Here is a 25901-nt window from a genome sequence, read left to right as displayed (position 1 = left end):
TTTTCTTTTTATTATCACATATGATAGATTATGTGTATCCTTAACATCAAAATTTATTTGTTAAACAATTCATAATTATTTTTCGGTTGATAAAAATTTTAGAATATAAAATGATAAATATACAACTCCTTTATTTTAACTATTAATTATATTATATTATATTTTAATTAACTATTAATAATTTTATTTATAAATAGTTAATATTTATTTATTATATATATAATAATTACGCAGAATAATTTATATCTCGTATGATTTGAGAATGAAAATGAGTATGAACAAGGTACATGTTCATTAGAAAATAATTATAACAGCCAGCCACTCATTTGTTGAAGGGCAACATCATGAAGAGTTGCATAGATAAATCTAGAAAATAATTAACAACAGCAACTAGAAAAGCAGCAAGCAGTTGACATTTCATAGAAAAAAAAGAAAAAGAAAAAGCCACCTCGGCGGATAAAGTATTAATTCAAGGGTATATTATTCAATTCCATGAAAACGGAGGGTAAAATCATAAAATGGAGAAGAGGAACAAACAGCTAGATGGCACGTCGCCATGGAAATGAAGATGGAGATGGCCCGTCTACGTTACAAGCCCTTGCCACGTGGCAAAATATCGAAAGGAAATGTCCCACGAGATGGAAGAATTGAACTTCGACAGCCCTCACGTCCAGATTCATCCATCTTCGACGCTTTCTCCATGGACCATATATATCATCTCATGTTGTTTAAACGATGCTCCATTTCACTGCTCTCATAACCTATGTGAAAACTTTCTTCTTCTTCTTCACAGCTTCGAATCTCCTCTCCTCTGCGTCTCAGTTCTCAGTCCTGCGACTGTGTAAGCTAAAGAAGGAAGGGTTTTCAAAAGAGGATGAACCCAGGAAAAGGAGAGAAGCTTAGTAATCATAATCGTAACAATCATCAAGAGCTTCCTTACCGTGTCATTCATAAGCTTCCTCCTGGTGATAGCCCTTATGTTAGAGCCAAGCATGTTCAGGTATGCATATCCATTTCTTTTTCCTTTTTATGTCAGCGGTTCATTAATTAGCTTATCTTCGTTACTGGGTAATCCTCCCTTATATATAATCTTATTGCTTGTTACTTGTATTGAATTGAGTTGTTAACGGATTCATCTTTTAGTCTTCGACATGTTATTCACAAGAGGGATCTCTCTGGATTTTGTGTGGTTCCGAGGAACGCAAGTTTTACATTATGACGTCTGTCCTATTCAGTTCGAGATGGATATGTGTGTGTGTGTGTGTGTGTGTGTGTATTATATTCATTTTCTCTGGAAATTTTACTATTGAAACAACTTTCCCTCGAAACAAACAGAAACCGGGAGAGTAAACAAACTCTCATTTATACTTGTAAAATGTTAATTGATGTGTAGTGATGGTTAACAAAATAAAGTTATTATAGAATTTATCTTCATAAAGTTGTTGACCCCTCATTAATGGGCTTCAGGCATCAGATTGTTGTTCATTATTTTTTTCTGCTCTTGAATTTGGCGGTTTACTTGGTCTCTTCGCTGGAATCCCAGATGTCTTCGCGTCCTTTATAATATTAGTCAAGTAAAATTTTCCAGTCTTCCTGGGTTTTCTGTTTGTTTCTCAATTTTGGAACTTTTTATTAAGATATTTACATACATACCACTTGGCTGCTTTGTAATCAATGAAAAGTGAATACTTGCTGAAATTTTGTAAGTACTTCCAAAATGAATTCGATATCTAGCATTGGTCACAAGATTATATGAAGTTGACATCAAAACTGAAATTGATTCTACATGGCCATAATCAATTTGACAATCTTATTAGCAATTGAGACTACCTGCTAACGTGGGTTTGTACAGTTTTCAATATGATGTGCGCATTCGGGTTTTTTTTTTCCGTCTCCTTGGTGGTGTAATTGGCTTGCACAGTCGGTCAGTAAATGGTGGGGTGTCAGAATCTCAGTTTGAAACTGCAGTTTTTTTGTAAATTTCAGTTCTTTTTACTCGTGTTAATTCCTCTCCATGGAAATGCAGCTAGTTCAAAAGGATCCAGAAGCGGCAATAGTTTTGTTTTGGAAGGCGATAAACGCTGGAGATAAAGTAGATAGTGCCCTCAAAGACATGGCAGTAGTTATGAAACAGCAGGATCGAGCAGAGGAAGCAATTGAAGCTATAAAATCTTTTAGGCATTGCTGCTCCAAGCAAGCCCAAGAATCACTAGACAATGTTCTCATTGACTTGTACAAGGTACTTACATAGTACAATAATCTTATTAGAAATCACAAGAAATAATCTGGTTGAATTTTGCATGAGATATGAAGTCCACTGCCCTTTCTTTAACCTTTGAACACATCATATTACTCATCACTGTGTCATTATTTTCGACAGCAATATAGAAATATCACAATTGATCAATTCTAGACTGATTTTTGTGTTATGAAAATGTGAATCCTTGTCCTGTTATCTTTTGTTGAGTTTCACTAGTAGTCATGTGCAGAAATGTGGGAGAATTGAGGAACAGATAGAACTTTTGAAGCAGAAGCTTCGGATGATCTATGAAGGAGAAACCTTCAATGGAAAGCTTACTAAAATGGCTCGCTCTCATGGGAAGAAATTCCAGGTTACCATCAAGCAGGAGACGTCTCGGATACTGGTAATGAACTGATCTAGTCTCTTCTGTGTACACTACATCTGCATATGTTTAGCTCCTACTTTTTTTTTCTTCTCTATGCCCTGTTTTTAGTTGTCTTCAAAAGTTAGCTGACTTCGCAAACACAATCAATACAGGGAAACTTGGGTTGGGCATACATGCAGCAAGGAAGTTATTCGGCAGCAGAATTTGTGTACCGGAAGGCTCAATCGATCGATCCTGACGCTAACAAGGCTTGCAACTTGTGTTTGTGCCTTATCAAGCAGACACGATATGCAGAGGCACATTCAGTCCTTGACGATGTATTGCAGGGTAAGCTTTCGCGATCTGATGATCCCAAGTCCAGAAACCGTGCCAAAGAGTTGCTTCATGAATTAGAAACGTGCCAATCATCACTTGTATGCTCAAAATCACCGGGGTTAAGGTTAGAAGATGCTTTTGTAGAAGGACTTGACCAGTTGATGAAGCAATGTGCCCCATATAGATCAAGGAGACTTCCCATCTTTGAAGAGATCTCTCCTTATAGAGATCAATTAGCCTGTTGATCTTACATTCTAAATCTATCTTTCTTGAGGAGACGATAACTGGGATTAAGATGAAGAGTTGATGTATAGCAAACGTGCACTTGAAAGGAAGTGTATAGCGTATACTTTCCGAGTGTTTTTGCAATGGAACAACACCTAAATGAGTAGCGAAGTTGTCACAGAAATACTTGCCATCACTAACTCATACTTTACTCTCAGTGCAAACCCAGTAAATTCTTTTAGGGCTGGTTAAAGTATAATTTAGTCTTTATTTTTTTAACAAACGGTTTAATCTTAAATTTTTATTTTATTAATAAAATGTTTCTTCAATTAAATTCATCTGTGTAAATCTAAAAATTAATAAAAATTAAATTATTATAGATATTAAAATTATAAAAATTAAACAATTAATTTATTATAATTTAAAGTAAATTTTGAGAGCATTACTATTTTATTATTAGAATAGAATGAAATATTTTATCATTAAAAAGGCCCTGATTAATTTGTCTTTTGTTTAAAGACTATTTAATTTTATTTTATTTTCAATATAATTCCTTAATAATTTTTTTTAAAATAATATTTAAAATGTTATATGTTATCAATAATAATTGTATTATTTTAATAAAATTTAATATTTTTTATATTAAAGATTGATATAATTAGGAAGTTGGTAAAATAATATGTATTTTTTAATTAAAATAACTATTATTTCTAAAATTTTGAACAGAAGGAGCGGCTCATTTTCTACCAATCCAGTCAAACCTAAACTTCCATTGCATTCTAATTCAGAAAATGAAGGAAAGGTTATAAACCGATTCGAATTAAATGATCATTATCGACTGATTTTAGCCCAGGTTTTAATTGGACAAGTTCCAGATTTGCATATTCGATAGAGATTACGTATTAATTGAACGCTTGGACGATCAACATGAGCGCTCGTTATATACAAGTGGGAGAAGAATTTGTTTAGGCAATAATTCCTTTTACCGGTAGCCAATTCAGTATTAATTACCAGATGATAACGTAAAATGGGTGACGGCACACCGCACAAGATGGAACTTGATCTGAACCAGCCACCGTCCACAATTCCATTCGCATTGAAGTTTTTGCTTACAAAAGCAGGGACCGTAAGCTGTCTTTCCTTTAATCCTTTATCACAGTTTGCAAAGATAACATACACCCCGACACATCCCAGTCCTTATCCAATGAGTAATAAATATTAAATCCTTTTGCATCTCAAAATTAAGATGTAACAGAGATCAATTAAAAACAAAGTGATATTAATTTCACAATTCTCCATCACTCCATCGGCCACAAATGTTCGGAAAAGAAAAAAATCAGTCACAAATGTTATGGGCCGAAGTCATCAGTATTATGCATGAATTTCACTGTAGGTATAGCCATTGTGATATGTAGACAAATCAAAGCAAAAAAGTATTTTATTGACACATATAATAATCAAGTAGAACTATAAAAGGATGAAAACAAGGGGTATATCAAAAAGACATACGTTAATAACATTCCAAAGGGCAATCTAACTGCAGGATTTTAGTTATCCTTCATTACATCTTAAACAAACATTATAAGGACAAAGAAAATTATCTACCAGAAGAAAGTTCAACATATAACCTATACAACTAATCCAAAATATAAACCTTCTCACATCCCTAATGGCTAACATAAGTGCAAAGGTTTAACCTAAAAAGACTCCACAGAGAGAGAGATCTGCAAGATGGATCATCAGAAGCAACACGACACATTTTAAGCCAGACAATCTGGTCAGCTTGGCAGCAAGGATAGCATTCCAATGAAATTCAACAGAAATTAACATTTGAAGCCATGACAAATGGATAACACTATTATCAGAATCAAAGCAATGATAATGCCCAAAACAATCAATTTTATCTTCATATTCTGAAGCCACATCTTCCTTCTCATCTTAGTTCCCTGTTGTCTAAAATCTTGTGCCTACAAAATTTCATCAGTTTAAACAAACACACTATCAGTGTACCAGAGAGAAATCTGCACTCAGAAAAAAGGAGAAGAAAAAGACAGGTGCCTCAATCAATGATGTCAGAAGATTTCAAAAATTTTGAAATGCCATTTGAAATAAATGGTACAATTCCATTAACCCAAACAAAAAATGGAAGAGCCCCAGATAGCAAGAAAACGTATATAGGCTACACTGGACAAACCTGTGAGCGAAGGTTCTCAGTTTTATCCACCAGCAGCTCAATCTTTTCACCACGATCAAGAACCTGGAAAAAAGATTTAAATTCCAAAATCTATGTTCAATAACCTTACCACTCTTTAGACAGTATAACTCAAAATTTACATTAATATGCACGAGATAGAAGGGGAAGAAGTAGGGGAGAGGAATGGTTAACTCATCAGGCTCATTACCTGAATCCCCTTTAGCAATTACACATTTACTTAGAAAAATGGATGCCAAAATAGGATCCCAGGTTCTTTAAACCTACAAACAACTTGTACAAAAATTTTAAGAAAATCTATCTGCTACATTGTACCTTCTCAATGTTTTCCATCATCACACCCTTAACTTCAGAAACTTGAGCCTTCACTTTTGCAAGCTTGCTGACTTCTTCAGGATGATCCACACAATACTGCATGTGCTCCTTTAGTTTGGAGCTACAACAGAAACAATAAGTAAATCATGATAACAAAGAAACAAAATTCATCAATATAAAAACATCAGACATAGACATTTATACCCAAACTCTCTGTTCAGGCTATTGGCCTGAGCAGTTGCAGCTTTTCCTCCACTATATCTCTTGTTGAAGTCTTCCTTAACTCGCTCCAGAAAGGCAATTGGAATCTGTCTGCCAGCAGATTCGACTGCAACCACACAGTAGGCTGCAGCATCCAAAATAAACAAGCAGAGTTAATAGAAAAATGGGTTATATCATTAAAGACGCAATGAAGCATTTTAGTTTTGAAGTCATATTAAATCAAGACTAACAGAAAAGTAAAAGGACCCAAGGCATGCTCACACCTATGGGGTGCGGAAGTGTTGCAAGGATTCAGTTAAATTTGCCTAGCATCACTGTGATGCAAAATGGACACCAAAAAAGCATCATTATAATCATCCCAACAATAAACTGCTTGCAAATGCTAAGGTTCAAAAGTAGAACCCAGGCAAATACATAAATTCCCTGCCTAAAAGCAGGCATAACTCTCCAAATTACTTGTTCCGCACTCTATAAGCTTGTTTGCCAAAAACAGTGTCCACCAAAATTAGGCAACAAATTACATAGTTGACATATAGAAACAAGACATGAATAAATAACAAAATTACTTTTTCCGCACTCTATAAGGTTGTTCGCTCAGAAACAGGGTCCACCAAAATTAGGCAACAATGTACATAGTTGACATGTAGAAACAAGGCATAAATAAATAATAGATACAGTTAAAACGGAGAAAAGGAACACATTTTAAAGAAGATAAGCAGAAATTTTGTTACCATCTCTGCCCTCAAATCACATAATGCAAAATCCCAATCAAAAGAAAATTCGCAAAGAAGAAAGAAGACATCTAAATAATTTCATGGCCTAACCATTTATACATGCGCTCATGTAAAAACCAATCCCCAAGACCCCAACCATAAAAAGCACAGGAGAAATAAAAGAGTGGGAAGAGACGGAGGAGAAAGAATAATTCCAGTGATGTCCAGTGACACTGGTTTGCAGCCATAACATAATAACTTCCTGATTTGCCAAGCAACAAGCACTAGTCCTAGTAAACATTATAAATCTCTCAACAACAACCACTAGAGCTTTATAAATCTCAATACTTATGAAATAATCAGCCTCAGGCCTCTTCAAATGAGGCAAATACAGAGTTGGTTTACGAAATCCTAATCCTCTATGGTTTTTAACATAGAAACTGATCACACTAAATAGTTGCTGGTAAAACTCCAGGATTACCAAAGGAAACACGTTTTACAATTCTGTTCTTCATATTAGAAGTTCTAGAGAGTAATGAGGAACAAAAACCAATAATAACCTACGAGAGACAAATGTTTGAACCCTTCTTCGTTCAACCAACAGAGCAAGATGTAATGTCTGAGCACAAACAATTTCCTTCAAAGTCAACAGACAACCAAAAACTATCAATTCAACATTTAATAGACTCGTCAGAAATAATAACCAACAAATTACGGAAAAAAGGTAATCCATATGTAGATCAAGATTCAAAATCCATATGCACCGCTAATTTCACAATCATGAGACGCTTTGAAGTCACAACGTCAAACACCCAGGATCCCCAAATAACAAAAAGGACCCAAAAGTCAACGTAATCGTAAACATGTACAAAACGAAGATCTAGATGAAATGTCAAGGATATAAAGGTATCACGAAACACAAGCAAATCAGCAAAGACACTACTAATGAGACATTAAGCGTTGATCCAGATCAGATCAACAAATCAAAATTAAAAAACGACACAAACATACGAAAAGAGGGGAAAGCGAGTAGATATAGGTGGACTGAAGAATCTTACTGAAGCCGTTTTCAACGAGGTAATTGAAGGTGTGACCATCACAGTTATATGTGAATTTGTTGTTGGAAGCAGGGAGTTTCTGGAGGCATTGAGAGGCGATGCTGGTGAAATTCCCAGTGAACTCAGTGTACTCCGCCAGAATCACAGTGCCTCGAGCGACAAAACTGTAGATCAGCGACTGTTGCCCCATCTCTGTCTTTGCTTATATACAGGAGAACAGCAAAACCCTAACCCTGAAGAAATCAGACAGAAAGGGGAGAGAGGGAGACGATGAGATTGGATAAAAAGAAAATTGGCGAACCTTGGGTTTGTGAGGTGTTATACACCAATTACTTGTGACGCGTTTGGTAGCGTTCGTTGCTTTTTTATATTTTTCAATTCTGTGTTATAGACAAATAGACAAACGCTTTTGGAGAGAAGGAGAAGGCGTTACCTGGAAATGCAAAATGCTGGAGTGGAAAATGGATGAGATAGAAAAAGAAGAATTAAGGAAGGGGAGGAAAATGAAAGAAAATGAAAATTCTAAAATGCGGCTGCTCCCACTCGGTATTTTTGAATTTTTTTTCAGATATCAGGAATTTTTCAAATAGGAAGTTTCTACTTGGACCCGACTAAGGACTTATCTTTTTTTAAAAAAAATTATAAATAAATAGAGGATGTTATCGTTTACGGAAAAGCAATTTTAAATTTTAAATTGAAAGACATGTTTGGTATGGAGTTAATAAAATAATATTAATGGTTAACTGTGTATTCTTATATAGAATAGTAGTTAATTTCATTTTTAATATTTTTTACTCAATATTGATATTAAAAATGAGGTTATGAATTTTTTTAGATTAATTATTAATCATTTCTTTTTTTAAATATACATTTATCATGATAATATATTAATTTAGTGTAAATTTTAATCAAAAGTCAATTATAATTAAATAAAGTTAATTATTATTCGTAATATATGATCTAACATTATATTAAATTAAATTGATCTTTAAGTCTAATTAAATTTTGATATAATATGTAATAATAAAATAATATTTTCTATTTTAAATGTAAAAAAATTTAATTTCACCTGCATGCATAAAACTTGTTAGATTTACAGTAGTTCAATTAGATAAAAGCGATGATATTTGGTTTGTTTGGCTAGACTCTCTTTACTCATGCTTCATTTATTGGCGCGATGGAGAGAAAGCTATAGTCCTCCGTCGTTGGTTTATAGGTTCGACTTTCTTTGAGAACTAAGACTCTTTGTTTGGCTCAAAGTGTCTCGATCGAAGTTGTGCTTCAGTATGCCACATATCCATTTTGAGCTTCTTGCTTCTAGACTTCGACGCCCTCAGGTAATAGTGTTATCGTTCTTGGCCCTCTCTCCTACTGCATTAACTAGAGTCTCTTGCTTTTGAGTTTTTTTTTTTTTTTTTATAAAAAGGTAAAGATATATTGATCCATTAACAAGTATAAGATTCATGACTCAGATACAAGAGAGGATCTCTGAGCCTAACAGAATAAAATAAACTAAAACCATAACAAATAAATTGAATCTAGATTTTACTTTACTCGAAAAAGTAAAATTCGGTGCGATGAACTTTTGCAGTGCCGCTCTTTCTTTAATTACTTCGACTACCAGCAATAGAGGCCTAAAGGCCAATAAACTCCTGAAACATTAGCCATTTTCTAGCCATAGATGATAGATGACACATTGAAACCATGGAAATACACAAAAAAATGTTAGCAACAACATGCAACCAAAGATTCAAACCAAGGCACAAAATACAAAATCCACGACTACCAAAGCAAAGAAATGCAGATGACAATGATGAGTCATTCCATATAAGATTAACAAAATACCATCTTTAGGATCAATGATAGCTAATCATATCACAAACCAAGGTGCAATAGATACAGTCTTCAGCATCCAATTGCGCCTTCCAAGCTATGCTCCTCGACTGACCTCCACACCAACCTTCGTTTGACTCTTGGAAGCAAGGTGAAGATCAAGATATGGCAACCACCAACATTTGCATGTAACAATTACAACAAGGAATAATAAAATACAATGACAACTAAAACCAAGCAGATCAATTCATTTTTTTCACTTTTAACTCTGCAAAGAAATCAACATAAAATAAATGAAAAATAAAAAAAAGAAATAATAATAATAAATAAATGAAAGAACAAACAAAAAATCTAAAAAATCTACCAAAAGTGGGAAAGAAACCCGCACTCCAGATTAAACGAAAACAGTGTTGATCGACTGGCGGTAAATAGAAGAGAGACGAGCTCTCATGGAATAAGGGCTTATGAAAAGAAAAATCTATTTGTAAATGTAACAAGAGAGAAAGGGCTTGTTAGTTGATTATATTATGCCCTTTGAGCCATGGGTCTATTAGTTTGTTTGAGACTCTAATTTTGTACTTCCGGTAGCCTACTTGATTAGGTAATGAATTTTTATTCTTATCGATAATGACTATCTACCTTTAAAAACAAAAGACACAATATCAACCTTTTATGTAAATGCATATAAATTTATATGAATTTAACTATTTATATTACATTCCCATTATTTGAAATAAAAAATTTCATAATAATGTACTAATAATTTTTTTTTATTTTATAAAATTTTCATTTAAAAAAATAAAATTACACATAATTTTTAAGAATTCATTTTAATTATTTACTTACAAAATAAATTATAACAAACTGAGTAATTATGAATCCATCTAAGTATTTTTTTTGTTTCATTATTTAAATTCGACTCACACGCATTGCCAGGAAAAATTGGCTAATTCGAGGCCTACAGCCAAAACTGCTTGGAAAAAGAACTACCCACGAGCGCGAAGCGTTCAAACTTTTGGCGCCTAAACGAAAATTTTAGATAGCTACTGAACACCTGCACTGCACCTCGACCAAACAGAAGAGAAGAGGAAGGCCAAGCAAATTCAGATGAATTCAAATCACAATCAAATTAGGGTTTTTGGTCAGCGCTCTATTCCTTCCTCGTTCAACTTTCGATCGTCAAATCTGTGAGCAAATTAAGCCTAACTTAACTTCCCTTCATTCTTGTTTTGTATCTTGCAAATTTTAAAATAAAACTTTATACATTAATTTACTTTTAAGACTGCGATTGTTCTGTTCGTTATTTCTTATGTGATTAGTGTTAAGGATTCAAATGTTGATAATCAAAAGCAAGCTTCAAACAAGGATTCAAGCATTTCACTCTCTGATTTTCTTGAAAGTAAGCTGCATACTGGTCCTGCACGACCAAAAATCGTTAAGGTATAATTTATTGTCATTGAGTCCCGTTCGGTTCAAAAGAAAAAATAGATCAAATGGGTTGAAAATTGAAGCGTTTGACATTCTCTTTTACATTCTTTTTTTTTTGTTGTTGGGAATTATAAAATTTGGTGAATCGAGCTAATTATTCTATTAGAGGATTTTAGTTAGGATTTTTATTTGTACTTTCATTATTGTTCTCTACTTCGTTGGAAACGAAATATAGCTCTCATGTGCTTTCTGCTGCTTGTTAGTTTAAGGTTCTACATTTACCTCGTATTGCCATCTTTATGGCTGCACAGCAATTGCAAATTGACTGTAATTTGCTCAGCAGCTTAAACATGCATTTGTTTTCAATTTACTTTGAACCCTACTGTGAGATTTATTTGCTTCAATTTACTTAGCATGTGAGATTTTGAGGACAAGGGACTAATTCTTGGCAGGGGAAGTTGAGGCCTTTTACATCACCTCTGGTTCCTAGAGGTGATGGTGGGTCTACTGATGACCGGATGGGGGTAGAAAAAGAAGGGAAAGAAAGGAATTCTGTTATTGATGAAGTGGTTTTTGAGCAGTTTAAACATGCTAGTTCAGAGAAAGTATATAGTATATATTCATGTGGTGTGGACGGCAACGATGTTGAATTAGGAACTTCCAGCACACAATTTGATCTAGATTCAACTCATGTTAACTCAAATAATGATCAAGAAACAAGAAAAAGGAGGATTCCTTTTGAAGGTATGCTATATCCTAAATAAGCTTGTTCAAGCTGTTATACCCTTTTCACGCTTTATTCCGCTTTCACGTATTTCCAACTGACCTTTTCCTTCTGTCAAGTTGTGAGAAAAGAAAAAGGCAATTGTTTTTTTTTTTTTTTTAATTTTGGCCCGATGACATAAATTTGTTTCCCATAAACAGCCATGGGTTTCTAAAAAAACAAGAATAAGAAAGCAAAGAAACACTTGTTTCTAACAAATCCAGTATCCTTAAGTTGGTGGAACTTTAGTTAATCTTATTTCTTGCCCCAGGATGAAAAAGTAAGTGTTAAATTACTTCCTATTTTTGTCAAGATATATGACCATGATTACGATGATAATGAATTTTATGGTTATTAAATTGTACACCACTTGTTGAAGGAAGCAAGCGGCTAAGAATATTTGGAATTTTAGTAGGGTTTGTTTGGGAATTATGGCAAACATTTCTGTGCAACATGTTGCATAAGACACAGCATGTCCTTGAAAAGAGGATACTCGTACTTGGATAATAGGTTTTAGGTCTAGTACGAGAAACCATTTTTATCAGCAAAGCACGAACACACACAGTGAATATTTCAATCAAGCCTGTCTTCTGGAGTATTTTGCTGGAAATGTAATAAACGGGAAAGATCTAAATGCATCTTTTAATAGCGAGATACATGTGTTGAAACTGTAGAAGCTTTTACCTTTTCTTTTGTTTATTGTAAAATTGCAATTCACAAGGTTGTTGAAGTGGTTGTTAAATCTAGGCACCAACATCAAGTTTGATTGACATTTTCAAATATTAACCAAGATGGAGTTGCACTTTCTACAGCTTCTTATATTTACAGTGTATGAATTTCATTTTTATCTTTTCAGATGGTAAAGAAAAATATGCTACTCGGAAGCATTCATTAGTTCTGGGAGGTGATCCAGAACCCAAGCAAAGAACATGGGGAAAGCAGTTCACTAGCAACAAAAAACCAAGACCTCTCTATAATCACTGTATGTTTAATGGAAATTTTCATTTTGTCACCAAATTTGGAGTCTTCGTTATTTTCTCTTGAAGTTGTTCTGAATACACAATTTCTTTATTTGTAAGAGTAGAAACATGTGCTTATTCTTTAACCCTGGCAGATGCGAATGGTTGTGGCTGGTGGGACTGTGACATGGAAGGTGTTGACACTGAAGATGTAGGAACCGGTGAAATATGGGAAGGGGTAGGCTCAACAACATTTGGAGGAATTTGAATGGCAATGGTTTCATTTCTCAATGATTGTTGATTTATATGCTAGAGATTACTTTCTGTAGAAGGCCCTAATCAAATATGTTTATATGCAAGATATTAGTCTTTATGATCTCTTGATTAGACCATGTCCTAATCAAATTGTTCTTGCATTCATTGTGATCATGATGTTTGATGGATTAGGGGTTAAAGAACTAAAAAGCTAAAACACTAACGTTAATCCTCTTGGCAACATCATAGTTTGCTAGCGACATCCACCCCAACATTTGCTGCTTATCAAAATGCTACCTTATGTAATTGACGATAGAAGGGTTAATCCAAATGCAATACATAAAATTTTGATCATAACTATGTTGATAGCATATAATTATTCAACTTAATAATTCTGTATCAACTTATTGATTGTACCTGTCTGCTTGATCTAGCATTATTTTTCTTATCATAAATGATGGAATATTAGGACATACTACATTCATTTAATTGAATCTAAAATTTGGTGTTTCACAAGATAGAGATCACTGCTAATTTGCTGTTGGACAATAAGTTACTGTTTTTTTTTTTTAGATTCAAGTCACATCGGAAACATTGGTAGCATTTTCTGATTGAAGAAAATGATATTTTCATGTTAGCAATACAACTATATATCGATGAGTTTGGTTCAGGCATAAAGTGCTTCCAGTTCGATTTATACAAGGATGGACTACACAAGCCAAAGCAGATTAGATTTCAGAATCAGTTGTTGCAATTTTACTGAATTGCAGAACGTGATATGAATTATGACAATATCTAGTAGGGGGCATATCAAAGTCTTGAAAATCTTAAGTGGTTGGGGGTAATTAAGGTAGGTCAAAAAGACAAATCAAGCTAACTAACTATTCCTCTGAAAGAAGGAATTGGGTTAATTATTATATATTTGTGTATTTCTATTTATTGATTGATGGGTGAAATGGCATTAAAGAGGGAAAAAAGAACTGAATGGGGCCAGAGGCTGAAATTTGGAGCTAAGGATAAGCCAGAAGCAATGAGAACTAAGCGCTGGCCAACTACTCCACCAGTCCTCGAGTAGGCTGATACAGTTTTTCTATGAAACATGTAAGCTGAGTTGCTTTATACATTGTATACACTACTGACGAAAGTGTTAATTGTGATCACATTCAGTGGTGACATTTTCTCTTTTATTTTTTTAAATATTTCTTCAATATGAATTTTGAGAATTTCAATTTTAATTTAGATGGATCAAAATGATAATAATAGTAATAATAATTCTCACATATTTTAGGGTGTTTATACTGAGATATAGATGAAGACTTGAGCATTGAAAATCTTAGTTTCTAGAGGTGTATTCTTAAAGTCTTAGCTTCTAGAGGTGTATTCTTAGTATTGGCCAAGACCTTCAGGCTTCAATTTGGCAGTCATTTTTGAATGAGAAAGAGCAAAAGGGTTTGAGGACATGGCGTTGCCATTTCTCTTTTATTATTAAAGTTGACTTGTCTTTGATTACTCCTCTTATATTTATTAGGTTAATATTATCTATAATCTTTCAACTCAATTGATTATAATAGTGATATTATATCGTAAAACCCTCAATTTTCTTATTTAAATATCATTAAAGTTTTCATAATATATTTTTATCGATTTACAAGTTAATATATACACAGATAGTGACGGAATTGGACATCAACTTATAAAGGGCAACTTTATTATTATTTTTTCAATCATTAATATATTTGTAATTTATGCAATTATTTAACAGAAACTAAAAAATTTTATCATTTAAAAATAAAAAAATAATGGAATTTGAAGAATCCTTACATCTTTTAGTATAACTTTTTTAACTGCATACATTATTTATTCAATTAATTAATAAAAATAATATTTTATTATTTAATTTATATTTAAAAAATATTAGTCACCTCATCTTATTAGTTTAACCCTGTACACCGATGATTGACATTTATGATGTAGGAGCCTCGTGTTGTCAATTTCAATTTTAAAAAACTTATTTCCATTCTCAAATTCAAATGGCGTGGCTACTTTGAAATCGCGTATATTCATGGGGCCCAGTCCACGTTACATTTAGAATCGTCTTCCGTGTGCTTTTTTTTTTTCTGCAATAAAAACCCTTTTTTTTTCCATTTTATCTCATCCTACTTTTAAAATTCAATAATTTAATTTTTATATTTCAATCTGTGAAATTAAAAATTTTTCATCCTAATTTTTATTAGTGTTATAAGAAATTATTAAAATACACTTAAAAATATATTAATTTTTATTTTCAAATTATATTGCAAATATAAATAATTTAATTCCTACATTTTAATTTTATCAAACTTATATTATATTCTTTGAATGTTGTCAATTTACTATTTTAATTTTATATAATTAAAAAATAAAGAAATAAATTATCAAATTTTAAAAAATATAACAATATATTAATTTTAACATAATTTAGATATAAATTAATTTATTTTTTTATCATGGAGATGGGAGAGAGTAGAACTTCAAATTTTTTAAATTTACGCCATGCACTTTATCACTGGATTAAGACTGTAAGTGTTATAATCATTTTTTAAAAATTAATTATTATTAAAAATGGTATTTAAATTTTAAGCAACTACATAAAATTGAATGCATTAATGCATATAGATAATATATCTTATACAGGAAAAAGTATGTAAAATATATATCTTAAATTTTAATCATACAAAATTTGAAATTATAGTAATATGTTAAAATAGATTAAAACTCAAAATAACCTGGTGATATTAGCCTAAATTTAATGTAAAAGACTTTTTCCTAAAACTGAGAAACTACATACTTATGTTCCATTGCATGTATTTAACTAAAATATTTTATTAAGATTCGTTAAATATGATTATTTATTATAATATATATAATAGTATTATTATCTTTCATCACTTTGGATATAATATCATATATTTTATAATATTTTATTGATGTGATTGAAAATAAATGATTATTTTATAAAAAATAAAAGTGAAGTGATAGACACCATAGACAATAACTCTAATATTTAAGTTAATAAGTTATAATATATTTTAGAAAATAAAGTGATTTTAAATAAAAAAACTTTATTTAGTGATATTTTGTAATACTCGGTTTGAGTCCGGCCTCGGAATTCCTGTCGTCTGGTAGAATCTCGGGTGTCGGAACCCTCGAGGTGTGTTTTAAGAGTTTTGAATGTTTAAAGTGTTAAAGGAAATAAGTTTTGAACGAAAATCAATAAGGGAGAAATGCACAGGTTCGGCCGCCGAAGGTCACTTTCGGCCGCCGAACATTGCATGGTTTCGGATTCACGTTCGGCTGCCGAAGGTGGTCTGGCCAGCCACCTATAAAAAGGGCCAAAGGTCGATGGAAGGAGGATATTTCTCCTCCACTTGCAGCCAGAGGTGAGCCAAAACCTTCTCACGTTGACTTTGATGATTGTCATGTTTTTCACCAAAATCCTTCACAGTTTTTAAGAGTTTTGTTGTTGTTTTGAAGATTTGAGCAAAATAACCAAGTTTTGAAGCTTGGAGCTTTGAGAGAGGATTTCTCCATATCTCCACGTTAGGATCCTTTATCCTCAAGTTCCTTAAGAGGTAAGTGAAGATCCTGAGCTTCTTTGAGGATTTTTGAAGGTTTTATGCAGGTTGTGTGGGTAGTATGCATGTTTAGGTTTAGGTGAGGTTTTTGGTGATCTTTGGTGTTCAAGCATGTTTGAGTGTTATGTGCTATGTTTGTTTGGGGTTTTAAGTTAGTTTTAGACCCCTTTGTGCATATATATGTGTATATGCTAGTTGGAGTAGTTGATATGCATGTTGAGAGGAGTTGGGGAAAAGGTTGCATGAAACAGAGCAGGGTTCTGCCCAACGGGCAAAACCAGGTTCGGCCGCCGAAGGAAGGTTCGGCGCCGAACCCCTTGTGGAGGCAGTTTCGGCTGCCAAAGTTTGCCCCCAAAACTTGGGACTTTCGTCTCTGGAGGCAAGGTTCGGCCGCCGAAAGTGCCGCCGAAGGTTGAGTTTCGTCTCTGGACGAGACTTTCGGCTGCCGAAGGTGCCGCCGAACATGCATAAGTTTCGTCTCTGGAGAGGGGTTTCGGCCGCCGAACCTGCCGCCGAAAGTGCCCTGTCCAGCTTTCTTTTGCATGTTTTATGTGCTTGTTTGGGGATCTTGTAGAGGGTTTTTGGGGAGTTTCTTAGAGATGTTCGTGAGTTAGTTTAGTCCCTCATTTGAGTCCACCTGTGTAGGTACGGACCAGAGGAATCAGGGAGGTCAGCAGTGAGTCCAATTTCAGAACCTGCAAAGTCAGTTCAGAGTCAACCCGAGGTGAGTGGGACTGAACTTAATGTTTGAATATGAGAAATGAATATTTTATCATACTTCATGCATCATGAATATGCTATAGGGTGAGTGCATTAGTGTACACGAATATGATGCATTGCATTTATCCTTGTACTTAGCATTGCTCCTTGTACATTGTTTTTATGACAGTATGGACATAGTACGGATTCAATAGCCCTCAAAGGAAAGACCTGAAACAGCCCTACGGGGACCAGGCACAAAGACCTGGAACAGCCCTGAGGGGACCAGGCACATGGTACTTCGGTACCCCAGATGAGATGCAGTACCTAGATAGAGGGAGTGTTGATCCGTCCATGCTGAGATGATGTGATTACTTGTGATGTGATACCTTTCATGAGAGCATGTTTTATCACCTGTGCTTTATCCTGTTCTACTCACTGGGCTATAGTAGCTTATCCCTCTCCCCTAACTCCAGTTGTGCAGGTTCAGAGTTCAGAGGGAAGTCAGCAGGGTACAGGAAGAGTATATAGTTTGTAATAGCTAGAGTGAATATGTATATGTAAAGAGATAATGTACAATGTATAGACTTGTGCTTGACTTAGAAGTGTTGTAATCCCTTGTTGTAGACACATGATCAGTTTATGTATGTTTCTTTTCTTGTTCATATTGATGAGAAAACCAGGCTTATTATGATGAGTTATATCCACCTTGAGTGGGGATAACATAGCAGAGATATAGTGCATGCACAGAGTAAGCCCTGGAGGAAAGAAAAGTTTTAATGGTTTGATAGATCATGTATGGGATTTCACAGGTACACAGACAGTATAGCAGGCTTACTACGGGTCCCGGCGACCTTAAGTCGATCTGGATCCTAGTGCCGGTAGCAGTTCGGTTTCCGGGCTGTTACATATTTTGTCTTTATTTCGTAAGAACATAGAGCTAGTTAATGACTTTTTTATAAATTCGATTGATATCGGTTAATGAATAAAAAATTTTATAATTATAGGCGTAATGATAATATGCTATATAATATCTTTTAATATTAATATAGATATTGATATGATCATAATAATTGAGTCTTAGTTTTTCATGAACCAGTGTCATGAGTTATTATAATTTTGTTATATGATTTCATTATATGGTAGCACCGGACCACATATTTAAAACACATATTGCATCATATTATTTATATAATATTAATAATTTTATGAGAATAAATTCAATTAATCTCTTATCTTTTTCACTTAAGGATCAAATAAGTCCAATTTAAAATTTTAGGTTAATTAAGCTCCTCTACTTTTATTAAATACTAAATAGGACATAATTTAATATAATATTATTTTTTAATAATTTTTATGTTTCATAATTTAAAATATAAAAAAATTTATATTTTAATTATCATAAAAATTTTTAAAAAATATATAGATATAATAAATAATTTTTAAAATTATAAAAATAAAATTTTATCATATAAAAAATATTCTTGTTATTAAAAAAATAATATTATATTAAATGAAGGTTTTTTTACTTTTGAGTAACAATATACAGATTTAATTAATTTAAAATTTTAAATTACACTTATTTAGCTATTTTAGGAGTTTAATTGGACTTATATTCATAATTTTATTGTAAAACCTGAGGCAGTGGCTTTTCGAGAGGCATTGAGCTGGATTAAAGAGTGCAGATGGAATCGAGTTCTTTTCGAATCGGATGCTCAGGTTCTTATTGTGTCCATTAACAATGCTTCATTAGATGATTTATCACCTTTTGGTCTTTGGTTCAAGATTGTAAATTGCTTCTATCCAGTTATGAGGAAGCAAGATGTGCTTTTATTCACAGGTCTGCGAATGATGTCGCTCATGTTCTAGCAACATCGGCTCATTCTGAGTCAGGTCAAGGAGTTTGGATTCATGTCCCTCCTCCTCATATAGTTTCCTTGATCGCTTTGAGTTAATAATATTTCTTTCATTTTCAAAAAAAAAAAAAAAATATTTCATAAATTTTAATAAATAGTTATAATAGCAAACTGAAAATCTACTTTTAACAATTATGTCATAAATTATGAACATTTAATTAATTATATCATGCTGTTATTAATTGTCATTAAATTTAAATGAGCCATTCAAATAATTTACATTTGAATTAATATTTTATGTTAATAATTTTTTTTTTAAATTGGGATAAAAAATTGGAGAAGTAGAACTGAAATCTCTCAAATTTATTCAAATATACTTACCACCAGATTAAGTGTGAGTGTTTAATAATTTATTTTTTTTTTTAAATAAAGTGCTTAATAACTTTTAAAAGCGTTTTATTTCAAAATAATTAAATGACTATTTTATTTTGATTTATATGTAAATTGTTTCCTATGAAAAAATAAATTTTATACTATTAACGTTTTCAAGTGTTTATAGTTAATGAAGTATATTCATTTTAATTTCACTTTAAAATTGATATTTTATTAATAAAATCAAAATAAATTTTTATCTACAATCGGCTTTATTGTTTTTATTTATTTTTGTTAGGTTAAAAAGTAAATAAATAATAAAATTATAGTTAATTTTATTCTAAATAATTTACGATGAATTTACTTTTTTTTTTTTGAAAAAAAGCAAAATAATATCAAGTTTTACACTTTTACAATTACATTTTATTTTTTTCTGACAATTGTGCTTTTATCATTAGTTGTGTGATTAACAACTTTTAAATTTCATGATTATTCCCATTTCAAAAAAAAAAAAAAAAAAAAATTCATGATCATTTATAACACGATATAATTATTTCAATAGTCATAGTTTGACATATAATTGATTAAAAAATATAAAATATAATTGTTAAAATTGAATTTTGGATTTTTTTAACATTATGATTAATAAATATAATTTTATAATTATTAAAAAATTTTAAAAATTAAAATATGTCTGATTGTATATAAAAATTAGAGTTATTAAAATTGTGATATGTGTATACAAATTTAGAAGGTTCGTGTAAATCTCTCTATCTGATCGAATAGTGAAAAATTTTTACTTATGAAGTACAAAAATTAGACCATTAGCATCTCTGACTTTACCAATACTGAGAACGAATAGACCGATCTGTAACACCCTTACCCTATCAAAGAGTAGATAGAGCAAGGAATGTCACAAACTATACCTTTTTAGATATATCAGGACTAAACAATTTCTTTTATCTGTAAATACCAAGTTTTTAGGTAATGCATGTACTTTCATCAAGTGATTAAAATAAATGTGAGATTTTCTAACCAAAATTTTTCGGCAGAATTTCCTCTGTTTCATTAGCACTTTAACCTGTAATACATATGAACATCACACTAGTTTTGATTACATAATCTTTACAACTCACTCTATTTAATATGTACATGCCAAAATAAAAACTGTACTATGACTCAGAGACTCAAAAGAACCAGCTATGATAATGGCCTTGATATCTGATGTAGACCTTTGATGAACTTCGCGTGCCTACTTTATCTACAACCTGCGTGAGGTAAAAACCAACACGCTGAGCTAAGGCTCAGTGGGTGATAACAACAAATAACAAAATAGCGTAAACAAGTTCACGTTTACAGATAATCAGAATAAAAACATCTTCTTTTTCCTTTATTGCACATTTTCTATTCATAGCAAATCACCACAGCTTAGTGCATGTAATAGATGCAAACATATTAACACTCACTAATAAGTTCACAAAATCAAGTATCAATCTTAACTAAGATCTTAGCCCTTATAAACACATAGTAGGATCGACCAGGTAGATAAGGAGTTATAACGGTAGGCATAGGGTGCCGAACGGTAGGCTCAGAGGCCAAATCTGTGATAGCAGAGCTCTGTGGCCATGCTTATGAGGTACCAGATATGTAACCTCAATATAGATCATGTATCGGTAGCAGTACTGCGAACTCTGTATGTTTATATGGCATGCCATACCCTTATACTAACCTCGACTCCTATTACGTTTACCAGGGCCAAGCACTATTAATTCAATGTATCAATGTAAATGCATACCATTTGAAGCTATTTGAATTCATTTTCCAAGTTACATATATCATATGCCAAGATTTACAATATGGAAAACTCATGGCAAATAGTGCAAAACTTTATTGACTTAGCATTTTAATGTAGAAAACTACATTCTGCCATATATTGCATCAACTTTTCAAGTAGTTTAGAGTTATAATGTAACTTCAGTTTCTTCATAAGAAATGTACATTTATGTCTTATCTTTCCAACAAGGTATGATTCATGCAATTCTGATCATCCTAACTTAAGTTATGAATTTTTTCTTTACAAGCTGCTCAATCAGGTCTTAATCAGTCCAGTATTAGTACCTGTTTATAGTATCACAAAAATTATCAGATTCATACATTCCATACAAATTAAAGCTTAAGTGTCTTCTACAAAGTTTTAGGTATAATTCTTAGGATTCATTTGGCACTGGTATTAACAAATTTCACTGAGTACATAATTAGTTATAGTATAATCATAGATTGACCTACTAAAATATGCTTTTAGCCTTTAGAAGTCCTTTTAAGCAAGCATGACGAATATAAACAAGCACCTCAAGCAAGCACGTCGGAAACCCTAAGCACCTTTCGAAAGTGACTCGTTCCCGACTCGCTAATCACACTGTCTGCTTTATTTCTGAATACGTCTGTTTCTTTATTTGAGTTTTCTATGATTCAGTTATTAGTAGTGAAATAGCCTAGCCCTACCTAGTGATGTCACTGCTCTAGCTATGTGTTTGAGGATGTTATAATCAATACACACTGTTTCGGATGCACTAACTCTGTATCCAGTTTAGGTTCACTTCAAATTTTCATCATCTTACCTACAGATTCAGAATTTGGTCAATTCATGAAAGTTTTAGATCTTTTGTCTTAGCTTTCATTTGGTATATCTTAGGCTTAATTTCAATAACCACACAATAAGTTATAAGAATATCAACACAAGCTGTCCTGTTACAACCTATTCTGCCAGATTTGCACTTTTAGCTCTCATGTTAAATTTCTTTACTCTAAAACCTTTCAAACATCATTTTAACATTCATATAACATATTTATACAATCAAAACAACATTTTCAGCAAGTAAAATCGACCCCTAATTTCACTTATTCATGGCAGAATCAAAGGAAAACAGAAAAATCATACAAACACCAAACCTTTCTTGGATTCCTTCTTTCTTTTCCTCTTCTAATCTCTAGCTATCTCCTTTCCCTTTGATGTTCCTTCACCTAGGTAGATTTATGTCTTAGGAAAGGATTGAATAAACTATAAATTAAAGCTCTATAAGGAAAATTCATGCATGAAGAAATGAGAAGATGTTATCTCCTTCACCTTTCTAAGCTTACCTTGGATTTTCAAAGCTTGGTGTATATGGAACCCTAAACCTTTCTTCTTCAATTCTTTCACTATATGGCTGTTCCTTTAGCTCTTGATCTTAGGATAGATTTTGGTTAAAGGAAGAAGTTGTTTTGGTGAGGTTTGGCTTGGCTTTGGTGGAGTTTGGCTTGGCTTTGGTGGAAGGAAGACAAAACAAAGCTTTGGTTTTTTTTCAATGGGTGAGCTACGGCAATGGTGGAGGAAGAAAGAAGAAAATCCCTTTTTCTTTTTTTAAATTTTCTTTTTCATTTCTCCTTTCCTTAGTTAGGTGACACATGGAAAGTAAATTTTGACTTTTATGTTTTAACTTTCCATATTTACACTTTAACCCACTAAACTCTTTACCATGTTTCAATTTAGTTTTTTAAACTTTCAATTTAGTAGTGAAATAGCCTAGCCCTACCTAGTGATGTCACTGCTCTAGCTATGTGTTTGAGGATGTTACACGATCACTTCAAAATTCATATCATAAAATAGAAATTAAATATACGAGAACTATTAACTTTAATAAACACGAAGTAAGTCAAGCATGACCTAATGAAACGTGGTAGGAAGTCAACCTCCAATATGTTTATCGTCTTTTGATATATATCGGAATCTCATAAATACATATATGCATAAAGACTACCCAAATATGATATATAAGATATGGGTTAAATCTTTCCCAACATGAGATTTTTCAGAAATAAGATGGGTAGAAATTAAGTATAAAATAGTAGTATCAAAAGTGTTATGTCAGTTTCTTGTAATTTCTTTTTATGTACTTATTAGGGGGTGTCACTTTAGATATATTGATGTCTCCTTCTGTCATAGCTCAACTTGTCCTTAAGGCTCTTTAGGGGGAGTGATTAGTTGGCCACCAGTGGAGACTGGGCCCAGCTGGTCACTGTAGGCCTATCGAGTTTCTGTGCTGTACCTCCACTCTTGTAGGCGTTCCCTGTCTGCAAGTGGTGTAAGAATCATTGTATTGAATTATAATATGATGGATTTGACGTTGGATATATATATATTACTGATCTAATTCAAAAAAATGTTAATCTCTCTCCTTCACGCACCATAAAACAATTTCTCTTGAGACTTTCTCTTTGATTTAATTCAAAAATAAGGATAGAATCTCTTTTGAAACTTTATCTCTCATCTGATTCAAAATAAGGGTAAGAATCTCTCTTGAGATTTTTTCTATCATCTGATTCAAAATAGGGTTAATCTATCTTACACACACTTAAAAAATAATTTTTATTGGGACTTTTTCTTTTCTCACTCTAATAACTTTTTTTTCAATATTTATTTATTTTATTTTCATATTAAAAAATTTTAAATATTTTTTTAATTTAATTTAAAAGTGAAAGAATACACTGCGAATATCGATAAATCTCTAATTATCATCTCATATTTTACAAATTCTTTCTTTAAGATGGGATACAGAAGGATATCAACTTTTCGAATTCAATTACTGTTCAAGTCTCTGCATCTGATTTTAAATGTGCAATATGATTTTTGTAAGAAAAAAAAAAAAGAGATGCAAGTATAGTATATTAATTATTATTTTGAAACTACAATGGTCGGTGGAATTGCCTTTGTTTTCCACCATATGACTTTCATTAGCCGCCCGCCACCCCCAAAGAATATTCTCCTTCCCCTTTATTTTATTAATTTCCTCCAAAATAATAATAATAAATTTAATCACCTACGAATAGTCAATAGCCGTTAAAAAATGGATCTTATTATTATTTTTTAAATTATATTTTTAAATATTTAAAACCTTTAAAATGACATTACAAGAATAAATGAGACAACAGTACTCGAATCCAAATGATTCAATTTCATATCAAGCCTTATATCTCTTTGCTCAATTAAATTAAGCAACTCATAATTTTATTTTATTTTTCGTTTTCAGGTGCAATCAGGAAGATCACTGTGCTTGCCGGATGACAAATGAGACTTTTGCTTTTCAGGATAAATTGACGAAAATTATTAGGCTCCACATATTGTGTTGTTTTCTCAAAAGAGCACTGTTCTATGTAACAGTTACCTGCTTTTGTTTTCTCTCCCTTTACGGATTGCCAATGCCCATTGGCTATTGGCCATCTTTTGTCCAACCGATTGCCCTCGTTTTCCTCCTTCTACGCTTTATTTATTGTAAAAATAAAAATGTTTTTATTTTATTTTATTTAAAATAATTAAATAAAGCAATAAAATAAAATATGTAATTTGACGATATTATAACAATAAAAATAAATTTTATAAATTTATTTATTTCCTATCTACTTTTTTTGTCATATAAAATAATTAAATAATAATGAATAACAAACTTTTTATTTAATTTATTTTCATTTTACTGCATAATCAAAGAATTAAAAAAATTAGTTACCCGTATTTTTTTTGTCTGCATGCGGAAATCAAAACCAAATTAAATAAAATGATCGTTTGTCTGCGGGATAATTGTTAGTTATTTTATTTTTTGTAATTTACTGCAGCACTGAAAAATAAGTTTTCTGATTTACGAACCATGAAAATATATTAAATTAGCAATACTATAATTTTCTTTAATAAATAACAACTATTAACTCAATATAACATTGGAATTTTAAATGAATAATATTTAGTATTCATGTTAAAATCAGAAACATCTGTTTAAAAGTTTTATACTCCATTTATTTTATTAAAAATACTTTTTTTAAAAAATAACTTTTAATATACATTAAAAAAATATAGTTAATAAATTTTTTTAATTAAAAAAATATTTTTTAAAAAATAATTTCATCTTTTAAAAAAACAAGTCATTTTTTACACATTAAAATTATTATTAAAAAATATATATAATAAATTTTATTTAAATAATAAAAAATAAATTATTTTATTAAAAATATTTTTTAAATGTTAATTATTTTTTTAATAAATAATAAAGTGTTAATTAATAAATTAAAATATGCAAAAGGTGTTTGATTTTAATTTATTTAATTTTTATTTTATAAACAAATCTTAACATTTATGGTTCAACATAATATTTGAAGTTGCTTTTAAATAAATGAATAATTAATTTAAAATTTCATTTTTAAAAAATAATGTAAACTGTCATTTGAGTTTGTAAGAATAATGTGGAATTTTTTAACCAAAATAAAATGACAAATTTGATATTTTAAAATTATTAAACAATGTAATATTTATTTGATTAAATGGAGATTTATAAATAAGGAAAAAACATAAAAAAAAATAGTGTAATTTCACTCATTCACTTCAAAATTTATCATTTAATTTATGTCAAA

General features: G+C 31.7%; 3 protein-coding genes across 4 annotated transcripts; 2 read left to right on the top strand and 1 right to left on the bottom strand.

The window, feature by feature from the left end:
• The first annotated feature begins 726 nt into the window (after positions 1-726).
• On the top strand, positions 727-3351 carry LOC110612442 (protein SULFUR DEFICIENCY-INDUCED 2). Of its 2 annotated transcripts, XM_021753231.2 has the most exons (5): positions 861-1000; positions 1853-1935; positions 2027-2239; positions 2490-2645; positions 2780-3351. In XM_021753231.2, exons 2-5 carry the CDS (start codon positions 1933-1935, stop codon positions 3185-3187), a joined length of 780 nt encoding a protein of 259 aa, XP_021608923.1. In that variant the 5' UTR covers positions 861-1000; positions 1853-1932; the 3' UTR covers positions 3188-3351. The 2 variants fall into 2 exon arrangements, with proteins under 2 accessions (XP_021608922.1, XP_021608923.1); XM_021753230.2 differs by lacking the exon at positions 1853-1935 and having other exon boundaries at positions 727-1000.
• Positions 3352-4660: 1309 nt separating this feature from the next.
• Positions 4661-8280, bottom strand: LOC110612181 (putative vesicle-associated membrane protein 726). The gene is made up of 6 exons (XM_021752885.2): positions 8121-8280; positions 7688-7920; positions 5899-6040; positions 5695-5815; positions 5362-5424; positions 4661-5134 (listed from the first exon to the last, which is right to left on the bottom strand). The coding sequence occupies exons 2-6, from the start codon at positions 7875-7877 to the stop codon at positions 4991-4993; spliced, it is 660 nt and encodes a 219-aa protein (XP_021608577.1). The 5' UTR covers positions 7878-7920; positions 8121-8280; the 3' UTR covers positions 4661-4990.
• A 2207-nt stretch (positions 8281-10487) lies between these two features.
• LOC110612243 lies at positions 10488-13094 on the top strand. Its single transcript, XM_021752972.2, has 5 exons — positions 10488-10707; positions 10840-10960; positions 11401-11692; positions 12568-12693; positions 12826-13094. The coding sequence occupies exons 1-5, from the start codon at positions 10628-10630 to the stop codon at positions 12936-12938; spliced, it is 732 nt and encodes a 243-aa protein (XP_021608664.1). The 5' UTR covers positions 10488-10627; the 3' UTR covers positions 12939-13094.
• Positions 13095-25901: the final 12807 nt, after the last annotated feature.

This window comes from Manihot esculenta, chromosome 3 (genome assembly GCF_001659605.2).
Source record: "Manihot esculenta cultivar AM560-2 chromosome 3, M.esculenta_v8, whole genome shotgun sequence".
NCBI classification, from domain to species: domain Eukaryota; kingdom Viridiplantae; phylum Streptophyta; class Magnoliopsida; order Malpighiales; family Euphorbiaceae; genus Manihot; species Manihot esculenta.
The sequence above is the reverse complement of the archived record's forward strand: the minus strand, read 5'-3'. Positions and strand labels throughout refer to the sequence as shown.